The sequence below is a fragment of the Lynx rufus genome, unplaced genomic scaffold (genome assembly GCF_022079265.1).
Source record: "Lynx rufus isolate CCGP_SWC_20201006 ecotype Redwood Valley unplaced genomic scaffold, mLynRuf1.p SCAF_8, whole genome shotgun sequence".
NCBI lineage: Eukaryota > Metazoa > Chordata > Mammalia > Carnivora > Felidae > Lynx > Lynx rufus.
Window position 1 is genome coordinate 67,478,987 of NW_025814896.1, and position 20,798 is coordinate 67,499,784.

At 36.2% G+C, this 20,798-nt stretch overlaps 1 protein-coding gene across 2 annotated transcripts in view; it reads right to left on the bottom strand.

Annotated features, from left to right (window-relative positions):
* FBXO11 (F-box protein 11) overlaps positions 1-20,798 on the bottom strand; it is an 85,239-nt gene that overhangs the window by 25,178 nt on the left and 39,263 nt on the right. For both annotated transcript variants that reach the window (XM_047067995.1, XM_047067994.1), the window contains exons 2-3: positions 567-694; positions 109-190 (exon numbers count right to left, since the gene is read on the bottom strand). In XM_047067995.1, the coding sequence (XP_046923951.1) occupies positions 109-190; positions 567-694 (210 nt within the window). The remainder of the gene's footprint in view (positions 1-108; positions 191-566; positions 695-20,798) is intronic.

Consider the following 20,798-nt stretch of genomic DNA (forward strand, 5'->3'; position numbering starts at 1 on the left):
ATTCAAAATGTGCCGTTAATCTATATTTAATAAAATTTTAATTTTTGCTATCAAACAAAATTAAAAAGAGTATTTAACTCTATCCCTTAGTTTTCCCAAAGGAAATACCAGATAGATCTTGTGATTTTCCAGATACTCTTGCACGTTTTGCACGATGACCAAAGTTTTCTGTAGTTGAAGTTGAGGCACCCTTCAAAAACAAAAGGAAAACTAATTAAGCAAATATTTTTACCATACGTAATCATTATTTCTAAAAAACGGTGACATTTCAGGGGCACCTGGGGGGCTCAGTCGGTTAAGCGTCCGACTTCGGCTCAGGTCATGATCTCGCAGTTTTAGTTTGAGCCCCATGTCAGGCTGTGTGCTGACAGCTCGGAGCCTACAGCCTCCTTCAGATTCTGTCTCTCTCTCTCTCTCTCTCTCTCTCTGTCCCTCCCCCACTCATGCTGTCTCTCTGTCAAAAATAAATACACATTAAAAAAAATTTCTTTTAAATGGTGACATTTCCCGTTTTGTTTCTTAACAATTCCTTCATTACAAAAAGAAAAGGAGTTACATTTATTTACCTCCATACTGCTCTTTGTAGGACACGCTGTTCTTTTTGGCAACAGAGTTTTTCTACGAAGTTGGTATGGACTATTTTGTGCACCAGGACCTGATTCTTCAGCAACCATATCTGCAGGTACATCATCATCTGTTATAAAAAAAAGCAATATGAAAAATGACACCCATTTTTTAAAAAAAGCTCTATGGATGCAGTATACTTTTAAGAAGCTTCATAAATTTGATAGGGGGAGAAGGGGTACATACAACTTTTATATAAAATTCCAGCCAACTGGACAAACATCTGAAAGAAATGCTAGACTTCTAGTTCATTTCTTACTTCAAAACAAATTCCAAAATAGAGCATGTATTCAAGTACAAACAAATCTATCACTAAAAGAAACCAAAGGTAATTATTTTTTGTAATGTTAAAGCGGAGAAGAAGTAGAACACAAAATCTGGAAGGCATTTAAAAAAAAGGTGAGGAGCATGTTCACTTGATGAGGAATGGGAAGACTTACTAATACATGATTATAGCCCAAGTAGGGTGAGAAGAGTAGCCTGGCAAGAGATGTCAGAATCAAAGTGGGATGAGGAGGGTGTCCATGCAGAGGGACAGCTAAGTGGAGGGTGGGTATCACATATCAAGTAGGATGAAAACAACATTTTGCAGACGGTGGTCTGGCGTAGGGTGCTAGAGCTCAACAGGGTAAGGAAGCTTGTGTGGGAGAAGGGGTGGCCTGAAATGGAGAGTCAGAGCAAGAGCAAGGAGAGAAGGGCATACAGGAAAAGGGATGGTGGAAGTGGAAGATTGGCTGCATACAACAGAGGGATTCATCAAATAATTAAACAATAATGGAAGCCAGGTTTCTATCAGAGAAGAGAGTTAAATTATAAAAAGAAAACTAGAATAAGAACTTGGGTGTTAAGACTGGAATTGGAGGTTATCAATGTGAACTCATGGTTTTCTAATACATAAATACATATGTAAATGTTTGGATGTGGATAAATGTACCTGCGTATATTTCCTAGCTCTGTCCACTGACAGAACCTAGAAAGCAGTTGACACTCCAGTACCAATGAGTATGACTAACATTTGGATCTTGGCTTCTGATAACATTTTTTATAAAAAGGATAAGGGCTCCTTGGAGAAATGGCTGATTTTAGGTCGTTGGAAATTATAAAACAAGCCTGGAATATCTTGTGGCAGAGAAAAGAAAATGCTCAAAGAATGATGAAGATGTGTCAAAAAGACACAGAGGTCAGCTTAAATGATCACTCACTAGCAAAATTATGTTGGAACATCAAAATTCATAATGACAGTGAAAGTATTATAATCCAATGAATAGAAAGCAACCCATAAATTCATATTGCTAGAGATAAATAATTAACTTTAAAGTTTGATATGGAATGGCACGTTTGAGTACCTCCCCCCAAATACTTATTAAGTAGAAAGGGAAAAACAGTAACTCGATAGCAGAGATGCCCATCAGACACTGCCTTAATCAAGTGATCAACATGACTATCATCAGTAGGACAAACTGAAACTGTGTGCCACCTGATAGCATACAACAGGATCACAACTGCTATGATAAAGATATATATCCTAAATTTAATTTGAGGAAACCTCAAACAAGCTCAATTTGTTCTAATTTGTTTTGAATAATCTTCAAAATTGTCAAAGTCATGAAAGTCAAGCAAAGTCTAAGGAACTGTTCCAGGTTGAAGAATATGGAAGAGATATGGCAACTAACATGGTTCTGAACTGGATCCTCTTGCTAAAAATTTGCCATTATGACAATTAGTGAAACTTGAATGGGAGTTAAAAGATTAGAAGGTAGGGGCGCCTGGGTGGCGCAGTCGGTTAAGCGTCCGACTTCAGCCAGGTCACGATCTCGCGGTCCGTGAGTTCGAGCCCCGCGTCGGGCTCTGGGCTGATGGCTCAGAGCCTGGAGCCTGTTTCCCATTCTGTGTCTCCCTCTCTCTCTGGCCCTCCCCCGTTCATGCTCTGTCTCTCTCTCTGTCCCAAAAATAAATAAACGTTGAAAAAAAAAAAATTTTATAAAAAAAAAAAAAAAAAAGATTAGAAGGTAGTAATGGGTCAATGTTAACTTTCAGATTTTAATAGCTGTAGTACAGTGATTTAGGAGAATATCCTTGTTTGTAGGAAACATACACCCTAACGTATTAGGAGGTAGCAGGATAACAGGCTGGCAACTTACTTTTGTGGGGGTTCAGAAGGAAAAAACCTTCCTTGTATTATACTTTTAAGTACGAATTGTTTAAAAAAAAAAAAAAAAAAGAGGCTAACAGAGGCACCTGAGTGGCTCAATCAGTTGAACGTCCAACTTTAGCTCAGGTCATGACCTCACCCTTCATGAGTTCAAGCTCTGTATTAGGCTCACTGCTTGTCAGTTCAGAGCCTGGAGCCTGCTTCAGATTCTATGTCTCCTTCTCTCTTTCTGCCCCTCCCAAACTTGTTCTTGTTCTTTCTTTCTCTCTCTCTCCCCACCTCCCCCCAAATAAACATATTGATTTTTTTTAAAGCTAATCAATTTGAGTAACATATAAAAAGTTTTAAAATTCTGCTTGGAAAATTAACACCACAAACATAATCAAGAAGCAACCTATTAGGAAAAAAATTTTTACAATACATGTCACAGAAGGGTAATTTCCTTATTTTATCTGCATGCCTACAAATCAATATGGAAAAGAAACAATTCAATAGAAAATCAGGCCAAGGACATGAATAGACAAGACAGAATTAAGTTTAAATGCTAATAAAAATGACAATGAGATTAAAAAAAATGTTTATATATTTTGAAAGAGAGAGCATGCACAAGAGAGAGAGAGAGAGAGAGCGTGTGCAAGCACACAAGGGGGATGGCCAGAGAGAGGGGGAGAGAGAGAATCCCAAGAATCGTGGGGCTCCATCTCACAAACCATGAAATCATGACATGAGCTGAAATCAAGAGCTGGATGCTTAACCCATCGAGCCACCCAGGTGCCCTGACAATGAGATTTTTTACGTGGCAAGTTATCAAATATCAAAAAGTGTGATCAAATACTAGTATCATTAAAGGATAGCATGAGGGAAAAAAGATTCCTAATTGCTTTAAGGAGAGCAGTTTGGCAACTGCTATTATTAATAAGGAATTCCATTTCTGCGAATTGATTCTGCACCTATATTCACACATATGGGCAAAGTAGTATGTACCAAGATATTCACTGCAGTTGTTTATAATACTGCGGGATAACAATCAAAATGTTCATCAATAACTGTTAAATAAACTTTGGTACAGCTATACAATAGACTATTATGCGGTCATTACAAAATACAAAGCAAGGACAGGGCTCCTGGGTGGCTTAGTCAGTTGAGTGTCCGACTTCGGTTCAGATCATGATCTCACGGTTCATGGGTTTGAGCCCCACACTGGGCTCACTGCTGACAGTGTGAAGCCTGCTTCAGATCCTCTATTTCCCTGTCTCTCTACTCCTCCCCCGCTCAGGCTAAGATAAACAAACATTAAAAAAAATTAGATTTTTGTGCAATTACGGAAGTTGTTTCAGGTTCTAAGCCATATGCCTAGGTTTTAATGCTAGCTCTATTTTGAAAATGCCTAAGACCACATATCTCCCATGCCCATATATGCACTAAAACTCCAACCCAGATCCCTTAGGACATATAGTCCAGAACCAAAAAGTCCCTGTGCTATTTTATACAATAGCACCTACTCCTACTTACTGCTTTGATTTGACTTCTCTCATTTCTGGCTTCTTCTTTCCTTCTTTAGAGCTTAACTACGCATTTACATTTCTGTCCTTGTTTTGTGTTACATTTCTGTATGTTTGTGGTAGGTATGCATGTGGGGATAATATCTCTATCACCCTGGTTATAATGCTGCTAGCAATCAGTTTCTACAACACTCAAAAAAGTACATTCTCAAAACTTTTCATCCTATACAACCTTCTTCTCACCCCACTCCTATTCCTGTTTAAAATCGATAGATCTTGGGGCACCTGGGTGGTTCAGATGGTTGAGTGTCCAACTCCCGATTTCAGCTCAGGTCATGATCCCAAGATCATGGGAACTGAGCCCTGAATTGGGCTCCAGGCTAAGCATGGAGCCTGCTTGAGGTTCCCTCTCTCCCCGCCTCTGCCCCTCTTTCCCACTCGTGCCTTCTCTCTAAAAACAAACAAAAACCCTCAAATCTATAGATCTTATTATTACAGATACCTAACTCACTCACCCATCCTGCCCTGGAATCCTTTCCTTCTCACCATCAACACAGCAAATATTAAAGACTAAAAAGTAAGGAATTCAGAGGTACTAACAGAAAGAAAAGGTGTTGGTTAACTCAGCTGCACCCAGAAGTTCACACCAAACAGATACACAAAGCTACATAATTTGAATTGTGTAATGCCATAGTAACCTCAACTTCCTATCTGTAAACACTGTCTTGTTCTAAAGCACTCAAAGCTCAGTTCTAAAAGAACTGTTATTGATTCTTATTTGTGCTGAGGTAAAGAATCTGTGCTAAATTTCTATATAGTTCTCATAATAAATTACCACTGACTGTTCTAAAAGGTATTTAAAAAGGGGTCATTCTGAAAAGATCACTTGGCCACTACTGCAATATGAAGCAAAGGAGAAATATTAAAAAACAAAACAACTCTAGTCATTAGTATTCTCTTCATTTTTTGAATTCCTGTAGTACTGTATAATTATCTGTAGTAGTGTGTAAGTACCATATATTCTTTGCAATATCATAGCTACTTTATGTTATTATTTACTTTTTTGGTATATGCCATATTTTCTTGACAAAAATATAAGCTTTGATGGCCAGGTCTCTCATTTATATTTTTTCTCAGTATCTACTTTGTTGTCCAGTAGGTACTCAAAAAAATGTTGATTCACATCTATGGAGAACCTCTTCAATTCAAGGAGTATTCCCCAAAAACCATCCCTAGTGGTGAACTATGATGACCTTAGATACTACTTTACAGAAAATAAAAATCTGGACAGGAACTGCTTCATGTCTTTCTACCTTCAACTCCAATGAACTTATATACATGCACATGTATGATTTTTTGTTCCCTCCTAAAATTATGAAGTATTCCCAAGATAGATTTGGCACATATGAAGCAAATAAACAAAAATTTTGTTAAATAAATAAATGAAACAATGAATAAAGTGAACGATCAATGGTAACTGCCATACTAGCTCCAATCCAAGAATCAAGAAATCATAAAATATTATTTATGGCTTTGTTCCAACAACGAAGTCTAAAAGCAAGCCCTCAAAATAATATTTTGTTGAAAAAATTTTAACTTTATAGTTTCACTTTTACACCTAGTATTAGAATGTCCATATTTAAATGCCAAGCTGTAATCTAAAACTAAAAAAAAAATCTCAATACAAAAAATGCTCAATTTCAACCATAATTTACAGAAAACATAATTTTCAGTTAGGAAATGTTCTCAACCAGAGAGGTCTAATAGAAACAGAATGTGATTCATATATGTAAATTTTTTTTAAGTTTATTTTTTAGTAATCTCTTTACCCAACATGGGGCTCAAACTCACAACCCTGAGATCAAGAGTCACGTGCTCTTCGGGGCGCCTGGGTGGCTCAGTCGGTTGAGCTTCCGACTTCACCTCAGGTCATGATCTCATGGTCTGTGAGTTCGAGCCCCGCGTTGGGCTCTGTGCTGACAGCTCGGAGCCTGGAGCCTGCTTCAGATTCTGTGTCTCCCTCTCTCTCTGACCCTCCCCTGTTCATGCTCTGTCTCTCTCTGCCTCAAAAATAAATAAACGTTAAAGAGTCACGTGCTCTTCTGACTGAGCCAACCAAGCACCCCCACACATGTAATTTTTCATATTCTAGTAGCTGTATTTGAAAAAAAAAGTGAAATTAATTCTAGTATAATTTAACCAGATATCTAAAATGTATTTCAACATTTAACCAATACAAAATTGAGATATTTTACACTCTTTTTTCATACCAAATCTTTGAAAATCAGTACTTATTTTTACCACATTTATTTTCAGACATGCCTTATATCAAGTGCTCAACAGTCACATGTGACTAGTGACTACCCAAATTGGATAGTGTACACACCCACACATTTTATTAAGACCTTATCAGTGCTCAAAAAGATAATAGTGTGCAATTTAAAGGGATGCTTACACACACACACAGATTTAATTTTATAATTTTTAGATTTTACTGTAAACCCAACATTAATATACCAGAGTTTTCACTATGAATAGGAACCAAGGTTTAAGCAAAGCCTTCTGGAAAATAAGCACATTTCTTTCTTTAGCTAAAAAATAATCTTTGAAATCTTTGATATTAAATACATTGAAAATTTATATTAGGATTTATTCCAACAAAAGAAGAGACTTAAGTCTATACATTCTGAAACTAGAAGAATACCTTAATTTTTACATACTTAACTATCTTAAAGGTTTACAAAAAAACTGTATTACTGCTTGGATGGGGTTCAAAATCTATACACTAGGTTATACACCAACCTAAAGTTAGAGTTTATGGAAATTAATTTACAGTGGTTTCCAACGCCCCACAAATATTATACATATTCCACATTACTTACCCATAGCCACAGATCAGATTGGAAACTTAAGCAAATCTGTGCTAGTAACTGTGTGTTTAGAAACAGCTCCCAGTCTCACATTGTAAAGAACCACACTTGACAACTGTTTCTAACACAGTTGCGAACTACCACAGCTTTTTCCAACTACTAAAAAAATCCACTGAATAAACTGAAATCAAGATAAAATTCATTTAAAATGTTTTTAAATATTTTACTTAAAACTTAAGCATTTTACTTAAAAATTTTTCTTAAATATTTTAAGGTAGAGAGTCCAGAAATAAAGTCATAATATGTAATTATTCAAGATATTATTACATATTCCATTCACATATTCAGTTATTAATTACACACATATACACACACTTCTGAATTTCCAAAACAACATGAACTATAGGGATTATCTAAGACTGGTAAAAGAAAAAATATTTACACTTTGACCACTGAATAATAATCTTTAGAAGCCACTTCTTTGATATTATCAACACTTACTGAAAACTCAAACAAGGCTTCATTTCAACAGAAAAAATTTAGACCAACTCATTCTAAACTGCCGAACATAAAGTGTGTTCAACAAATATTTGCTGAATAAATGTAGAATGAACGAACGAATGTGCCATGCACCGTATGAGTTACTGGTGAGACAGAGCAACCATTAATTCTTTCAATGTCTGGTAGAATTTACCAGTGGAGCAGTCTGGTCCTGGGCTTTTGTTTGCTGGGAGGTTTTTGATTACTGAGTCAATCTCCCTACTAGTAATTCATCTGTTCAAATTTCCTACTTCATCATGATTCAGTCTTGGTAGGTTGTATATTTCTAGGAATTTATCCATTTCTTCTAGGTTGTCCAATTTGTTGGCATACAACTTCATTCTAATCTTCCAAAGCTAAAACAAACAAAAAAAAAACCTCTCCCAATCTTTTGTATTTCTGTGCTCTCAGTTGTAATATTTCCTCTTTCATTTTTTATTTTATTTGTGTCCTATTTCCTTTTGTCTTGGTGAGTGTAGCTAAAGGTTTGTCAATTTTGTTATCTTTTCAAAGAACCAATTCTTAGTTTCCTTAATCTTCTCTATTGTCTTTTGACTCTCTATTTTATTAATTTCTGCTCTAATCTTTGTTATTCTCTTCCTTGTATTAAATTTGGGCTTTTTGTCTCTTCCTAGTTCCTTGAAATATAAAGTTGTCTCAGACTTTCTTGTTTCTTGAGATAGACATTTATTGCCACAAACTTTCCTTCTGAACTGCTCTTGCTGCATGCCACGTATTTGTCTGTCACAGTTCCATTTTTTTTGTCTCAAGGTATTTTTTGATTTCTCTTTTGATTTCTTCTTTGACCCACTGGTTGTTCGGTAGCATACTATTTAATCTCCACAAATTTGTGAATTCTCTGGTCTTCTTTATATAATTAATTTTCTAGTTTCATACCATTATGGTTGGAAAAGATGCCTGATATGATTTCAATTCTCTTAAATTTATTAAGACTTTTTTTGTGGCCTAACATATAATCTATTTTGGAAAATGAGTCTCTTGTAAGGCAGCATATGATGGGTCTTCTTCCTTTTATGATGGGTTCTTGTTATGTTCTACCAAGCATTCAAAGATTTAATATCAATTTTTCTAACCTCTTTCAAAAATAGAAGAGGACAAAACTCTTCCAAAGTCAAGGCAGACATTATCTTGATAGCAAAACCAGATAAGGATGCCACAAGAAAATTATTGGCCAATATCCCTGATGAACATAAATATAAAAATCCTCAATGAAATATCAGCAAACTGAATTCGACAATACATTAAAAGGAGCAGACACCATGATCAAGTGGGATTTATTCCAGGGATGCAAGAAGGCCTAACAGCTACACATCAGTCAATGTGATACACCACGTTAACAAAATAAAAGAAAAAAATCATATGATCATCTCAATAGATGCAGAAAGGGCATCTGACAAAATTCAACAACGATTTACGATAAAAACTCTCAGCCAAGTGGGTATAGGGAACATACCTCAGTAAAGGCCATATAAGATAAACCCACAGCTAACATACTCAATGGTGAAAAGCTAAATGCTTTTCCTCTAAAAACCAGGAACAACAAGACCAATATGCTCACTCTTGCCACTTTATCCAACACAGTATTGGAAATCCTAGCCAGAGTAATCAGGTAAGACAAATAAAGGCATCCAAATTGGAAAGGAGGAAGTAAAACTGTCACTATTTACAGGTGACATATTATATATACAAGACCCTAAAAACATCAAGAAATTGTTAGAATAAATTCAATAAAGTTGCAGGATACAAAGTCAATACACAAAAATTTGTTGCATACATGAAGAATTAACTATTAGAAATTAAAAAGAAAACCCATTCACAAATGCACAAAAACAAAAAAATACCCAGGAATAAATTTAATTAAGGAGGTAAAAGACCTATATACTAAAAACTAGAAGACATTAATGAAAGAAATTGAAGAAACAAATAAATGGAAAGATATTCTGTACTCATGCATTGGAAAAATTAGTACTGTTAAAATGTCCATACTAACTCAAAGCAATATACAGATTCAACACAATCCCTTTCATAATCCCAATGGTATTTTTCATAGAAACAGAACAAACAATTCTAAAATTTGTATGGAACCATAAAAGACCCTGAATAGCCAGAGCAATCTTGAAAGAGGAGAACTAAGCTGGAGGCATCACACTCCCAGATTTCAAAATATATTACAAAGACATAGTAATTAAAACAGTATTACATTGGCATAAAAAGACACATAGATCAATGGAACAGAATAGAGGGCCCAGAAATATACCCACACATATAAGGTCAATTAATTTACAACAAAGGAGCCAAGAATACACAATGCAGATAGGACACAATAAACAATGTTGGAAACACTGGACAGCCAAATACAAAAAAATGAAACTGAACTACTAGCTTACACTACACACAAAAATAAACTCAAAGTGGATTAAAAACTTCAAACCGTAAAATTCCTAGAAGATAACATAGGCAATAAACTCCTTGACACAGGTCCTGGCAATGATTTTTTGAATTTGACACCCAAGGCAAACCAACAAAAGCAAAAATAAACAAATGGGACTACTTCAAAACTAAAAAGCTTCTGCACAGCAAAGGGAACAACAAAATGAAAAGACAACCTATTGAATGGAATAAAATATCTGTAAATCATGTATCTGATAAACAACTAATATACAAAATATATAGAGAATTCCTACAACTCAACAGCAAAACAAAAATGAAACCCTAACAATCCAATTTAAAAAATGGGCAGTAAATTAGAATAGACATTCTCCCAAAGACCTACAGAAGGCCAACAGATACATGAAAAGATGTCAACATTTATAATCATTGGGGATGCAAATCAAAAGGGATATCACCTCACACGTGTTAGAATGGCTATTATCAAAAAGATTAGAATAACAAGTGTTGGCGATGTAGAGAAAAGGATCTCTGGGGTGCCTGGGTGTGTCAGTCGGTTAAGCAAGTGAGGTTAAGCATCTGACTCTTGACTTCAGCTCAGGTCATGATGTCAAGGGTTCATGACTTCAAGCACCACTGTCAGTGCAGAACCTGCTTAGGATTCTCTCTCTGCCTCTTCCCCACCCATTCACACTTGCTTACTCTCTCAAAATAAATAAATAAACTTAAAAAAAAAAAACCAAAAGGATCTCTTGTGCACTTCTGGTGGGAATGTAAACTGGTACAACCACTATAGAAAAAAGTATAGAGTTTCCTTAAAAAGGTAAAAGTAGAACTACTATATGATCCATTTGGTATCCACTTCTGGGTATTTACCTGAAGAAAACAAAAACACTAACTTGAAAAGATGTATACACCTCCCACCCCATATTCACTGCAGCATTATTTACAACAGCCAATATACAGAAACAACCTAAGTGTCCACTGATTGATGAATCGATGAAAAAATTGTATATATACACAATAGAATATTATTCAGTCATAAAAAAGGATGAAATCTTGCCATTTGTGGAAACACAGATGGATCCTGAAGGCATTACGCTAAGTGATATAAGTCAGATGAAGAAAAGACAACTACCATATGATCTCTCTTACATGTGGAATCTAAAAGAAAATAAAAAACTCCAAACACAAAACCAACCCCCTGCCCTGAACACCAAGTTCATAAATACAGACAACAGAATGACAGTTGCTAGAGGTAGAGGGTGGATGGTGGGAGAAATAAACTTTTTGTCTCCAGGCTAAATAAGTCAAAAAAATAAATGAAATTTTAATTGAGAGAGAGAGAGAGAGAGAGAGAGAGAGAGAGAGAGAGAGAGAGACATCTGAAGAAAGTAGCTCCAACGTTGGCAAACCATAAAAGGAAAAAAAAAAAAAAAGAAAGAATGAAATGAAACACAGCAACCAAAACAATATTGTACCTGCCCTCCAGGAATTCAAGAGAGACGCAGACAACTAAATAAGTGATGACAATACAGTATGTCACATGCTGTTAACAGGGATAAGCAGAAAGTACTATGGAAATATACAAGAATATCTAATCCAATATTAGATGATGTTGGAGTAGGATACTGGGGTATCAGTGAAGGTTTCTTGAAAAAATTCCAAAATGAGACTGATTACAATTGGGAATTAGTCAAGCAGGAAGAATAGTGTGTGTCAAGACCTGAAGGTGCTCACCTCCAGCACAGGTCTCCAGGAACTACAAGTTGCTCCATATGGCTGTATCATGTAGTAGGGGCTGGATTATGAAGGGTGCTATAAACACTTTAAAGAATTTAGATGTTATCTTGAAGGTCAAGGATTGTTACTGAATATTTTTTTAAGTTTATTTATTTATTTTGAGAGAGAGACAGACAGACAGACCGACCTAAGCAGGCTCCACACTGTCAACACAAAGCTTGATGGCAAGGCTCAAACTCATGAACCATGAGATCATGACCTGAGCCGGTCAGATGCTTAACCGACTGAGCCACCCAGGAGCCCCACCACTGAATGGTTTTAAACAGAGCAGCAAGCAACATGCTGTGATTTGTATTTTAGGAAGATTACTTAAACAGTGTAAAAACAACTGGAAATGGATGGTAATGGTGGTGGGAGACCAGTTTAGGATGCTATGGCAGAAATACAAATGAGAAGAGATAAACATGGCTTGAACTATGGTTAATAAAAAAGGAAGAAGTGAATAGATTTGAGATACATGCACAAGGTAAATTCATAAAACTTAATGAGTGAATGGATATGAGGGGCGGGTAGAGAAGAGGATGCAGCCAGGAGTAATACTGATTTGGGCAATCCAAGGGATGGTGCCATGCACTAGGGCAGGGATCTTTGTGGGCAAGCTAGGGATGGAATGGGGAGGAAAAGATGAGTTCAGGTTTGGGTTTTGAGTTTTGAGGTACTGTGGGACATACAAGTGGAGATTCTCAACAAAACTCAAGTTTCAATGAGTGATTTGAAGAGAGAATTTTATCACTTTGCAAATATACTATAGTAGGAGCAGAGAGTTACAAAGCATAGATTTAGCTATCCTTATTTACATACTATGATATAATATAGATACTTGATACTAATGTGCTATCCAATCCTTGAGAAAAAGCTATATAATGTATAATGGATTGTTACCTATTGAGGTCAAAATTATCAATACCACATATAAAAAATATCTGTGGGTCCCAGAATTGACAAGAGTTCGTAATTCTAGCTAGCTTGATGAAAAATAAAAGAATCTTTTTAAAGTTAGCAACTTTCATAAATTTTAAGTAGCTTTAAGTGGATTTAGACAATGATATTATTCAAAAGCAACATTACATCTAAAGTAGAAGCTGATATGACCAGGGAATCAACTGAATCATTAATTTAAGATCAGAATGACCATGGCACCAAGTCAGCAATTAAGACAAACCTCATTAATTATGGGCTAATCTAGGATTCACGTAAGTCAGCAAATTTTAAAAACCTGTTAATTTCCAACTATTTGTTAGTCACAATGAATATAAAGATCTGCTTGATTCAGTAGGAAACTAGACATACAAACAACTGAATCACTATAATAACCACCATATTAAAGGCATACACAAGGTGTTAGGAAAATATGAGGTAGAGTACGTTAATCACCATATACACACAGCTTAAAAGAAAACAATTTAGCTTGTCCCTAATTTTATTTTCACATTAAATTTAGAAATTTTTAGAAATACCTTTTATTACTTTAGTTTTATAGAGAAGGAATACCAAGACCAGGAGAGTAAAGTATGAAAATCGAAATAAGAATAAGACTATTATAATCTAACAAGCATTAAATGCTTAACCTTTGTTGTCAACTCACTTGAGAAACCATTTTTCTGAAAGAAAGAAAATGGACCTCATGGAAGGGAGGGGAGGCAGAGCATCATCAGTTCTCTTTCTTTCATAGTTTTAAAGTTAGACCATAATTTCTAGAACTATATGATTTCTAGTAATGTTTTACAGATCAAGAGATTACCTGACAGGAAAGAATATTATCAGCCTGTTTTACTGACATTAAAGTTCAGGGAAATGCTGAAGGTTAGAAAGTTAGTAAGTGGAAGCAAAGTAAGTTTCAGCTCAATGGACTCTAAGTACAATCTTATGTATGTATGTATGTATGTATGTATGTGCGTATGTATGTATGTATGTATGTATATATGTAATTTGAATGTCTCAAAAGTTTATTTTATAATATGAATAATGATAGTAATTAGACTAATAGTAGTAGCAGCAGTACCACTACTGCTACTAGTACTACCACTATTAGTGTACCTAATACTGAATACTTACATGTGGCAAACACTACTGTTTCAGATATTTTATACACATATAGGCATATCTCAAGAGATTTGCAGGTTTGGTTCCAGACCACTGCAATAAAGTGACTACCACAATAAAGCAAGTCAAATAAATTTCTAGTTTCACAGTGCATATAACAGCTATGTTTATACTATATTGTAGTCTGTTAGTTGTGCAATAGCATTATGTCTAAAAAAACAACATACATACTTAAGTTAAAAAATGTTTTATTGCTAAAAAATGCTAACCATTAACTGAGCTTTCAGGAAGTCATAATCACTGATCACAGACGACCACCACAAAACAATGAATAAGTTCAAAATACTGCAAGAATTATCAGAACACGACACATACACACAAAAAGAGCGAAATGCTGTTAGAAAAATAGCACTGATAGACTTGCTTGATGCAGGGTTGCCACAAACCTTCAATTTGTAAAAAATGCAGTATCTGTAATATAAAGTGATGTGCAATAAAACACAGTATCCCTGGGGCGCCTGGGTGGCTCAGTGGGTTGGGCGGCCAACTTCGGCTCAGGTCATGATCTCGCGGTCCGTGAGTTCGAGCCCTGCGTCAGGCTCTGTGTTGACAGCTCAGAGCCTGGAGCCTGTTTCAGATTCTGTGTCTCCCTCTCTGACCCTCCCCTGTTCACGCTCTGTCTCTCCCTGTCTCAAAAATAAGTAAAACGTGGGGCGCCTGGGTGGCGCAGTCGGTTAAGCGTCCGACTTCAGCCAGGTCACGATCTCGCGGTCCGGGAGTTCGAGCCCCGCGTCGGGCTCTGGGCTGATGGCTCAGAGCCTGGAGCCTGTTTCCGATTCTGCGTCTCCCTCTCTCTCTGCCCTTCCCCCATTCATGCTCTGTCTCTCTCTGTCCCAAAAATAAATAAACGTTGAAAAAAAAAAATTAAAAAAAAAATAAGTAAAACGTTAAAAAAATTAAAAAAAAACAAACAAAAACACAGTATCCCTGTTCTAAGTCACTAAATCACTGTATCAACTCTATGAGGAACATATTATTATTTAAGTTTATTTATTTACTTTGAGAGAGAGATAGAGAGTACATATGGGGGAGAGGCAGAGAGAGAAGGAAAGAGAGAATCCCAAGGAGGCTCTTGTGCTATCCCAAGTAGCCCCAACATGGGGCTCAACCCCACAAACCAGGAGATCATGACCTGACCAAGATCAAGGGTCAAACGTTCAATCAATTGAACCACTCACACACCCCATATATTACTTTTTTAAATGTTTATTTATTTTGAGAGAGAAACAGTGCACGTGCGCACACACACACACACACACACACACACACACACACACACACACGAGCAAGATGGGGGAGGAGGGGCAGAGAAAGAGAAGAAGGTGAATCCCAAGCAGGGATCGCATGCTCTTAGCATAGAGCCTGACAGGAGGCTTGATCCCAGAACCATGAGATCATGACCTGAGCTGAAATCAAGAGTTGGACGCTTAAACATCTGAGCCACCTAGGCTCCCTTATGAGTAACATATTATTTGATTCCTAGTTTACAGAGAAGGAAACCAGTCAAGGAAAGGTTAAGCATTTTGCCCAAGGTTATGCAATATTAAGTAGCAGAGGCAGAATCTGAACTCAGACTAGCTCCAGAGCCCCATACTCTTAACCACTGTACTATCTAAATACAAATTAGTCTTGGGGCACCTGGGTGGCTCACTCGGTCAAGATTCCGACTTCGGCTCAGGTCATGATCTCACGGTTTGTGAGTTCGAGCCCTGCATCAGGCTCTGTGCTGACAGTTCAGAGCCAGGAGCTGGCGTCAGATTCTGTGTCTCCCTCTCTCTGCCCCTCCCCTGCTCACACTCTGTCTCTCTCTCTCTCCCAAAAGAAAATAAAAACATTAAAAAAAGTAAAAATACATATATACATACAAATTAATCTTGATAAATATTACTGGATATACTTATTACTAGGAGTATTTATCATACAGAAGAGTATCATGAAGTAAAACATATTCTTTTGGAAATGTTTACAGGATTTTAAAAAATCATACTATTTCAGGTCTTTATTAAGTGTTAGTAAGTTAACATTTTATACAAAAACACCAAAACATATAAGTCAGACCCTTTATTTTCATAATGGGCACCTCTTTAGATCTTTTTGTATTATAAATATCAATAATACTTGGATACAGTATAGTACAGTGATTAAAAATACAGACTGGGAAAACGGTACTTATTTGGCTTAGAATCTTGGCTTAGTCGCTAGCTCTACAATCATGGACAAATTCCTTACTCTGTCTGATTTTCAGTGCATCCATAAAATGGAAATAATGGTGCCCACCTCATAAAATGTTGTAAACATTAATACTTAACACAGTACCTGGCAGAGACATCCATAAATGAGATGGGATGCTGAAAGTTAGCCAGGTCCACTCAAAATATTCCAGTTAGAAACCTTTTTAATATTATCCAATTCAGTCTTCAAAAAAAAAAAAGCTGAAGTAGAAATAATAATTACTAGTACAAACTACCTATGATGGGTGTTCAGAGGAGTTCTTAAATAGCACAAAATATAATGTGAAATCCACAAATGCCATGGGCTGACCACAGAAAAAAATGAGTATTATCCCCTTTAAAATATCATTCTGGGAGGCTATAAAATTATTCCAACAATCCTGCCACAATTGAAGTATTTGTTACACTCATTTTTTTTTATTATAAAAATATGTTCACTTAGGAAATGTAAAGAAAAACACAAAAGGGAAAAAAGTTACTGAAAAATCCCATCACTCATAATTTTATTCCCATTAATGCTTTAGAATATTCCAGTTTTTTTCCCTATCAAATGATATAATTGAAATACTGTACATACTACTTTGTATATCTTGCTTTTTAATTTTCACTGTACCATGAACATGAAGTATGTTTATAGGTCATGAAATTTTTTCTGAAACATGGCTATCAATGGCTACAGAATATAAATGTTCCATGATTTATTCCAACAGTCTCTTGTTAAATTTATTTAACTACTCCGCTCTTATTAAAGTTTTCATTTTTCCTTGGCCATTTTTGTTAATTTTTTCAATTCAAGACAAAAATTCACCCTTTCAGGAAAGATAGGATTTTTGACATTAGCTTTATGTCATTCAGTGTCAAATAAGATAACTTATTAATAATAACAGATACAAGCTGAAAAATAGTTGGTTTAGAGAGATTAACTTTCCAGTCAAACAGCTAGTAAGCAGCAAGGCTGGGATTTGGTTCAGACACAGTCTTCTGTTCCATACCACCTCCCAAACAACAACATCAACAACATAATCGACACTACCCAGCCACCAGCACTAATAACGTGCAGTTAACATTTTATCAATGTGCCAGGTAGTGTGATCATTATTTTACATATATTATCTCCATCTCCTGTGAAGCAGAGCTAGTATTAGTGCAACTTAGACTATTCTCTTCCTAGGATATGTTTACATATGTATTTACATCTATGTGCCTTTATTCACTGTGTTCTTTCTGCTTACAATATCCGTCTGTTTTCTCTCTACTTACATAAGGTTATATAGTTTAGTGTTCTGTCAAGTCCCATGTTCTCTATCTATAAAGCCTTTCCCAACTTTTCCATTTTTGGATTGCTTTCTAATTTTTTTTTAATGCTTATTTACTTTTGAGGAAGAGAGAGACAGAGTAGGATCGGGGAGGGCCAAAGAGAGAGGAAGACACAGAATCCGAAGCAGTCTCCAGGCCCTGAACTGTCAGCACAGAGCCCGATGCGGGGCTCGAACTCATGAACAGTGATATTGGGACCTGAGCTGAAGTCAGATGTTTAACCAATGGAGCCACCCAGGTGCCTCTTATATTGCTTTCTAATTGCAACTTATAAAAAGTCAAAGCAAATGTAGAGTATTAGAAAGAAAACTACCTAGTTGTATCACTTTGGGCAAACCAATTAACCTCTCTATACCTCAATTCTTTGCCTGCAAACTGAGAGGGATGGACTTAGATCAGCAGTCTTCAAACTTCAGTACAGATGAGAATCATGTGGAGATCTTGTAAAAACACAATGCTGAGCTCCACCCTCGGTGTTCCTGAATCAGAAAGGGAAGAATGGGAGTAAGGATTTATACTGCCAACAAGTTCCAAGGGATGCTGCCTCTGCTGGGTCAGGAGTCACATTTTTGAGAATCAGTGGGGCCACACACACAAAAAGTCTTTGAAAGCCAAGGTAAATGGTGTGGTAAAAAAAAAAAAAAAAAAAAAAAAAAGGAAAATTTTCAATTAGAGTTGTAACATTTAATAAACCTTTTGTTAAGAGGTGGCTTAGGCAGCAATGTGCATATAAGAAACTAGGGTACAATAAAAAGACTCCTTCAATAATGGCAATAAACCAGAAAACCCTGGATTAAGGTGATGGTAGTAAAAAAGAGGAAAAAACAAACAAACCCAAATTGTGATTCAGTCACTCTTCTCTGATAAAGTTTTTGCAATTATCCAATGGAAAGCTGTATGTATACATACTAGTATTATTTAGAAAACACAGCATGAAATCAGGAATAATTTTCTGCCACAGTAAAATCACTATAATATCAATAGGGATCTAATGTTCAAGTTACTTTCTTAGTACAGGTCAACTTTAAACTTTTTTTTTTTTTTTTTTTAATGTTTATTACTGAGAGACAGAGAGACAGAGCATGAGCAGGGGAGGGGCAGAGAGAGGAGGAGACACAGAATCCAAAGCAGGCTCCAGGCTCTGAGCTGTCAGCACAGAGCCTGACGCGGGGCTCGAACTCACAAACCGCAAGATCATGACCTGAACCGAAGTCAGACACTCAACCAACCAACTGAGCCACCCAGGTGCCCCTAAACTTTTAAAAATAAAAAAACCTGGGGGAAAATGGCAGGATTGATAGACTCGTTTTATCCCCAAGGCTCCTTACATTATTAGTAAGGAAATAAAAAGATACAAACCGCTACAAAAGAGAGAACAGGATAAAGCCATCAGTACACAAAAGATTTCAATGGATTTCTAGAAGACACAAAAATAAATGAGTGTTGACTGCGGAAGCAAAGCAGAAGAAGCTACTGCCTACTAAAGCATGTTAGAGGCTACAACTGAAGAGGGAGCTGTCAAATCCTCTCAAAACCTCAGAGGAGCTTTGAACTCTGAAAAATGCAATTACAGTAAAGGACAATCATGGTATGTGAATCTGAAAGGAATGACATTCACTGTTGATCAATAAAAGGAAGTCAAGTCTGATCAAACCACCACACAAGAATAAAGGGAGAATAAAGAAATTTCCAGACAGGCTGAGACTTAGAAAGTTGGTCTCCTATATAACTTTCCTTAGGAAGTTACTTGATGACATAGTTCAACAAAACTAGGCAGTAAATATAGAAAGAAGATGATCTGGGATCCAGAAATTAATCAAGTTATCACAGAAAAGCAACAAAGGGAAGAAATTCCAAGATAAAGGTTGTGAAGCAGGCCCAAAGGAACTACAGATCAGAAGAGGACTCCAAAGAGCTGCAGGAATGAAAATTTCCTAGAAATTTCATAGGGAAATTAACAGGTTAGATAGTAAGAAGCTTGGAATAACTTGAAAACATGATAAAGGCAACAGGTGAAATGTAAAAAAAGAACCCATCAGACTAGTTAGGAATGATCTCTTTTGAGTGGCCTATTAGGGAGTAGAGAAAGAGAAACTAGCACATACTTGGCGCTACAGAGAAAAATATCTCCATATTCATAGTAAACACTCATTTTTCAACCTCAAGTCATTTTATTTTTTTTATATATATATATGAAATTTATTGACAAATTGGTTTCTCAAGTCATTTTATGTACAAATCACTGAAAAACACTTCACTAACAACATGGCAAACATTTATTAACCTTGATAATGAGAATGTACAGCTGTAACCACCTTTGTGGTGAAAGGCAAGAACTATGAGTATCCATCCTCATCTTACAAAAGAGGAAGTCTAGAGATATTATTCTTAGTTGAGGAAATGTAAAATTAAGCTTTAAATACATGTTTCAAAGTTTTATTGGGTTGAGGTGAGTGGTAGGAATGCTGTAAGTAAATCAACACAGCAGAAATCAACAATGTTTAAATTTGATGGAGAAACAGAGTAAGATTTGATCAGCCAAAAGAGACATCATGCTACTTATGCACAGAAACTCATCAACTTTACTCAAAGTTCACTGCTTAGGACTCATTTATCTTTAGTCTATGTACACAGTTTTTTATTTATTAATTTTTTAAATGTTTTATTTATTTTTGAGAGAGGAGAGAGACAGAGTGTGAGCAGTGGAGGGGGCAGAGAGAGAGGGAGACAGGATCTGAAGCAGGCTCCAGGCTCTGACTTGTCAGCAGAGCCAAATGCAGGGCTCAAACTCAGGGACAGTGAGATCATGACCTGAGCTGAAGTCGGATGCTTACCCAACTGAACCACCCAAGTACCCCTGCACAGTTTTTTAAATCAAGGCATCAGATTTTCAAGTTTTTATACCCAAAAGTGCATAAACATTTGTTATCTAAAGACTACAAAATCAGTATATAAATTGCCCCAGTCAACAGAGAACAGGACTCTTGTTTGGAGAGAAGAGACATACATGACAACTAATGAACAAACTCACTCTCTCCCTCTTAATATACCAGAGTACTAGGTCATGTCTGACAATTAGAGACTATGAATATAAAATAAGATGCTACTTCTGTATTTATATAAAAGAAACTATAGAAAAGCAGTAAAAATAAATGTAGCTCAGAATCACAGGGGACGACTTCACAGAATAGACAGAGGTGCGGCTTGAGGATAAGATGCAGGAAGACTATGAAGGATGAAAAACTAG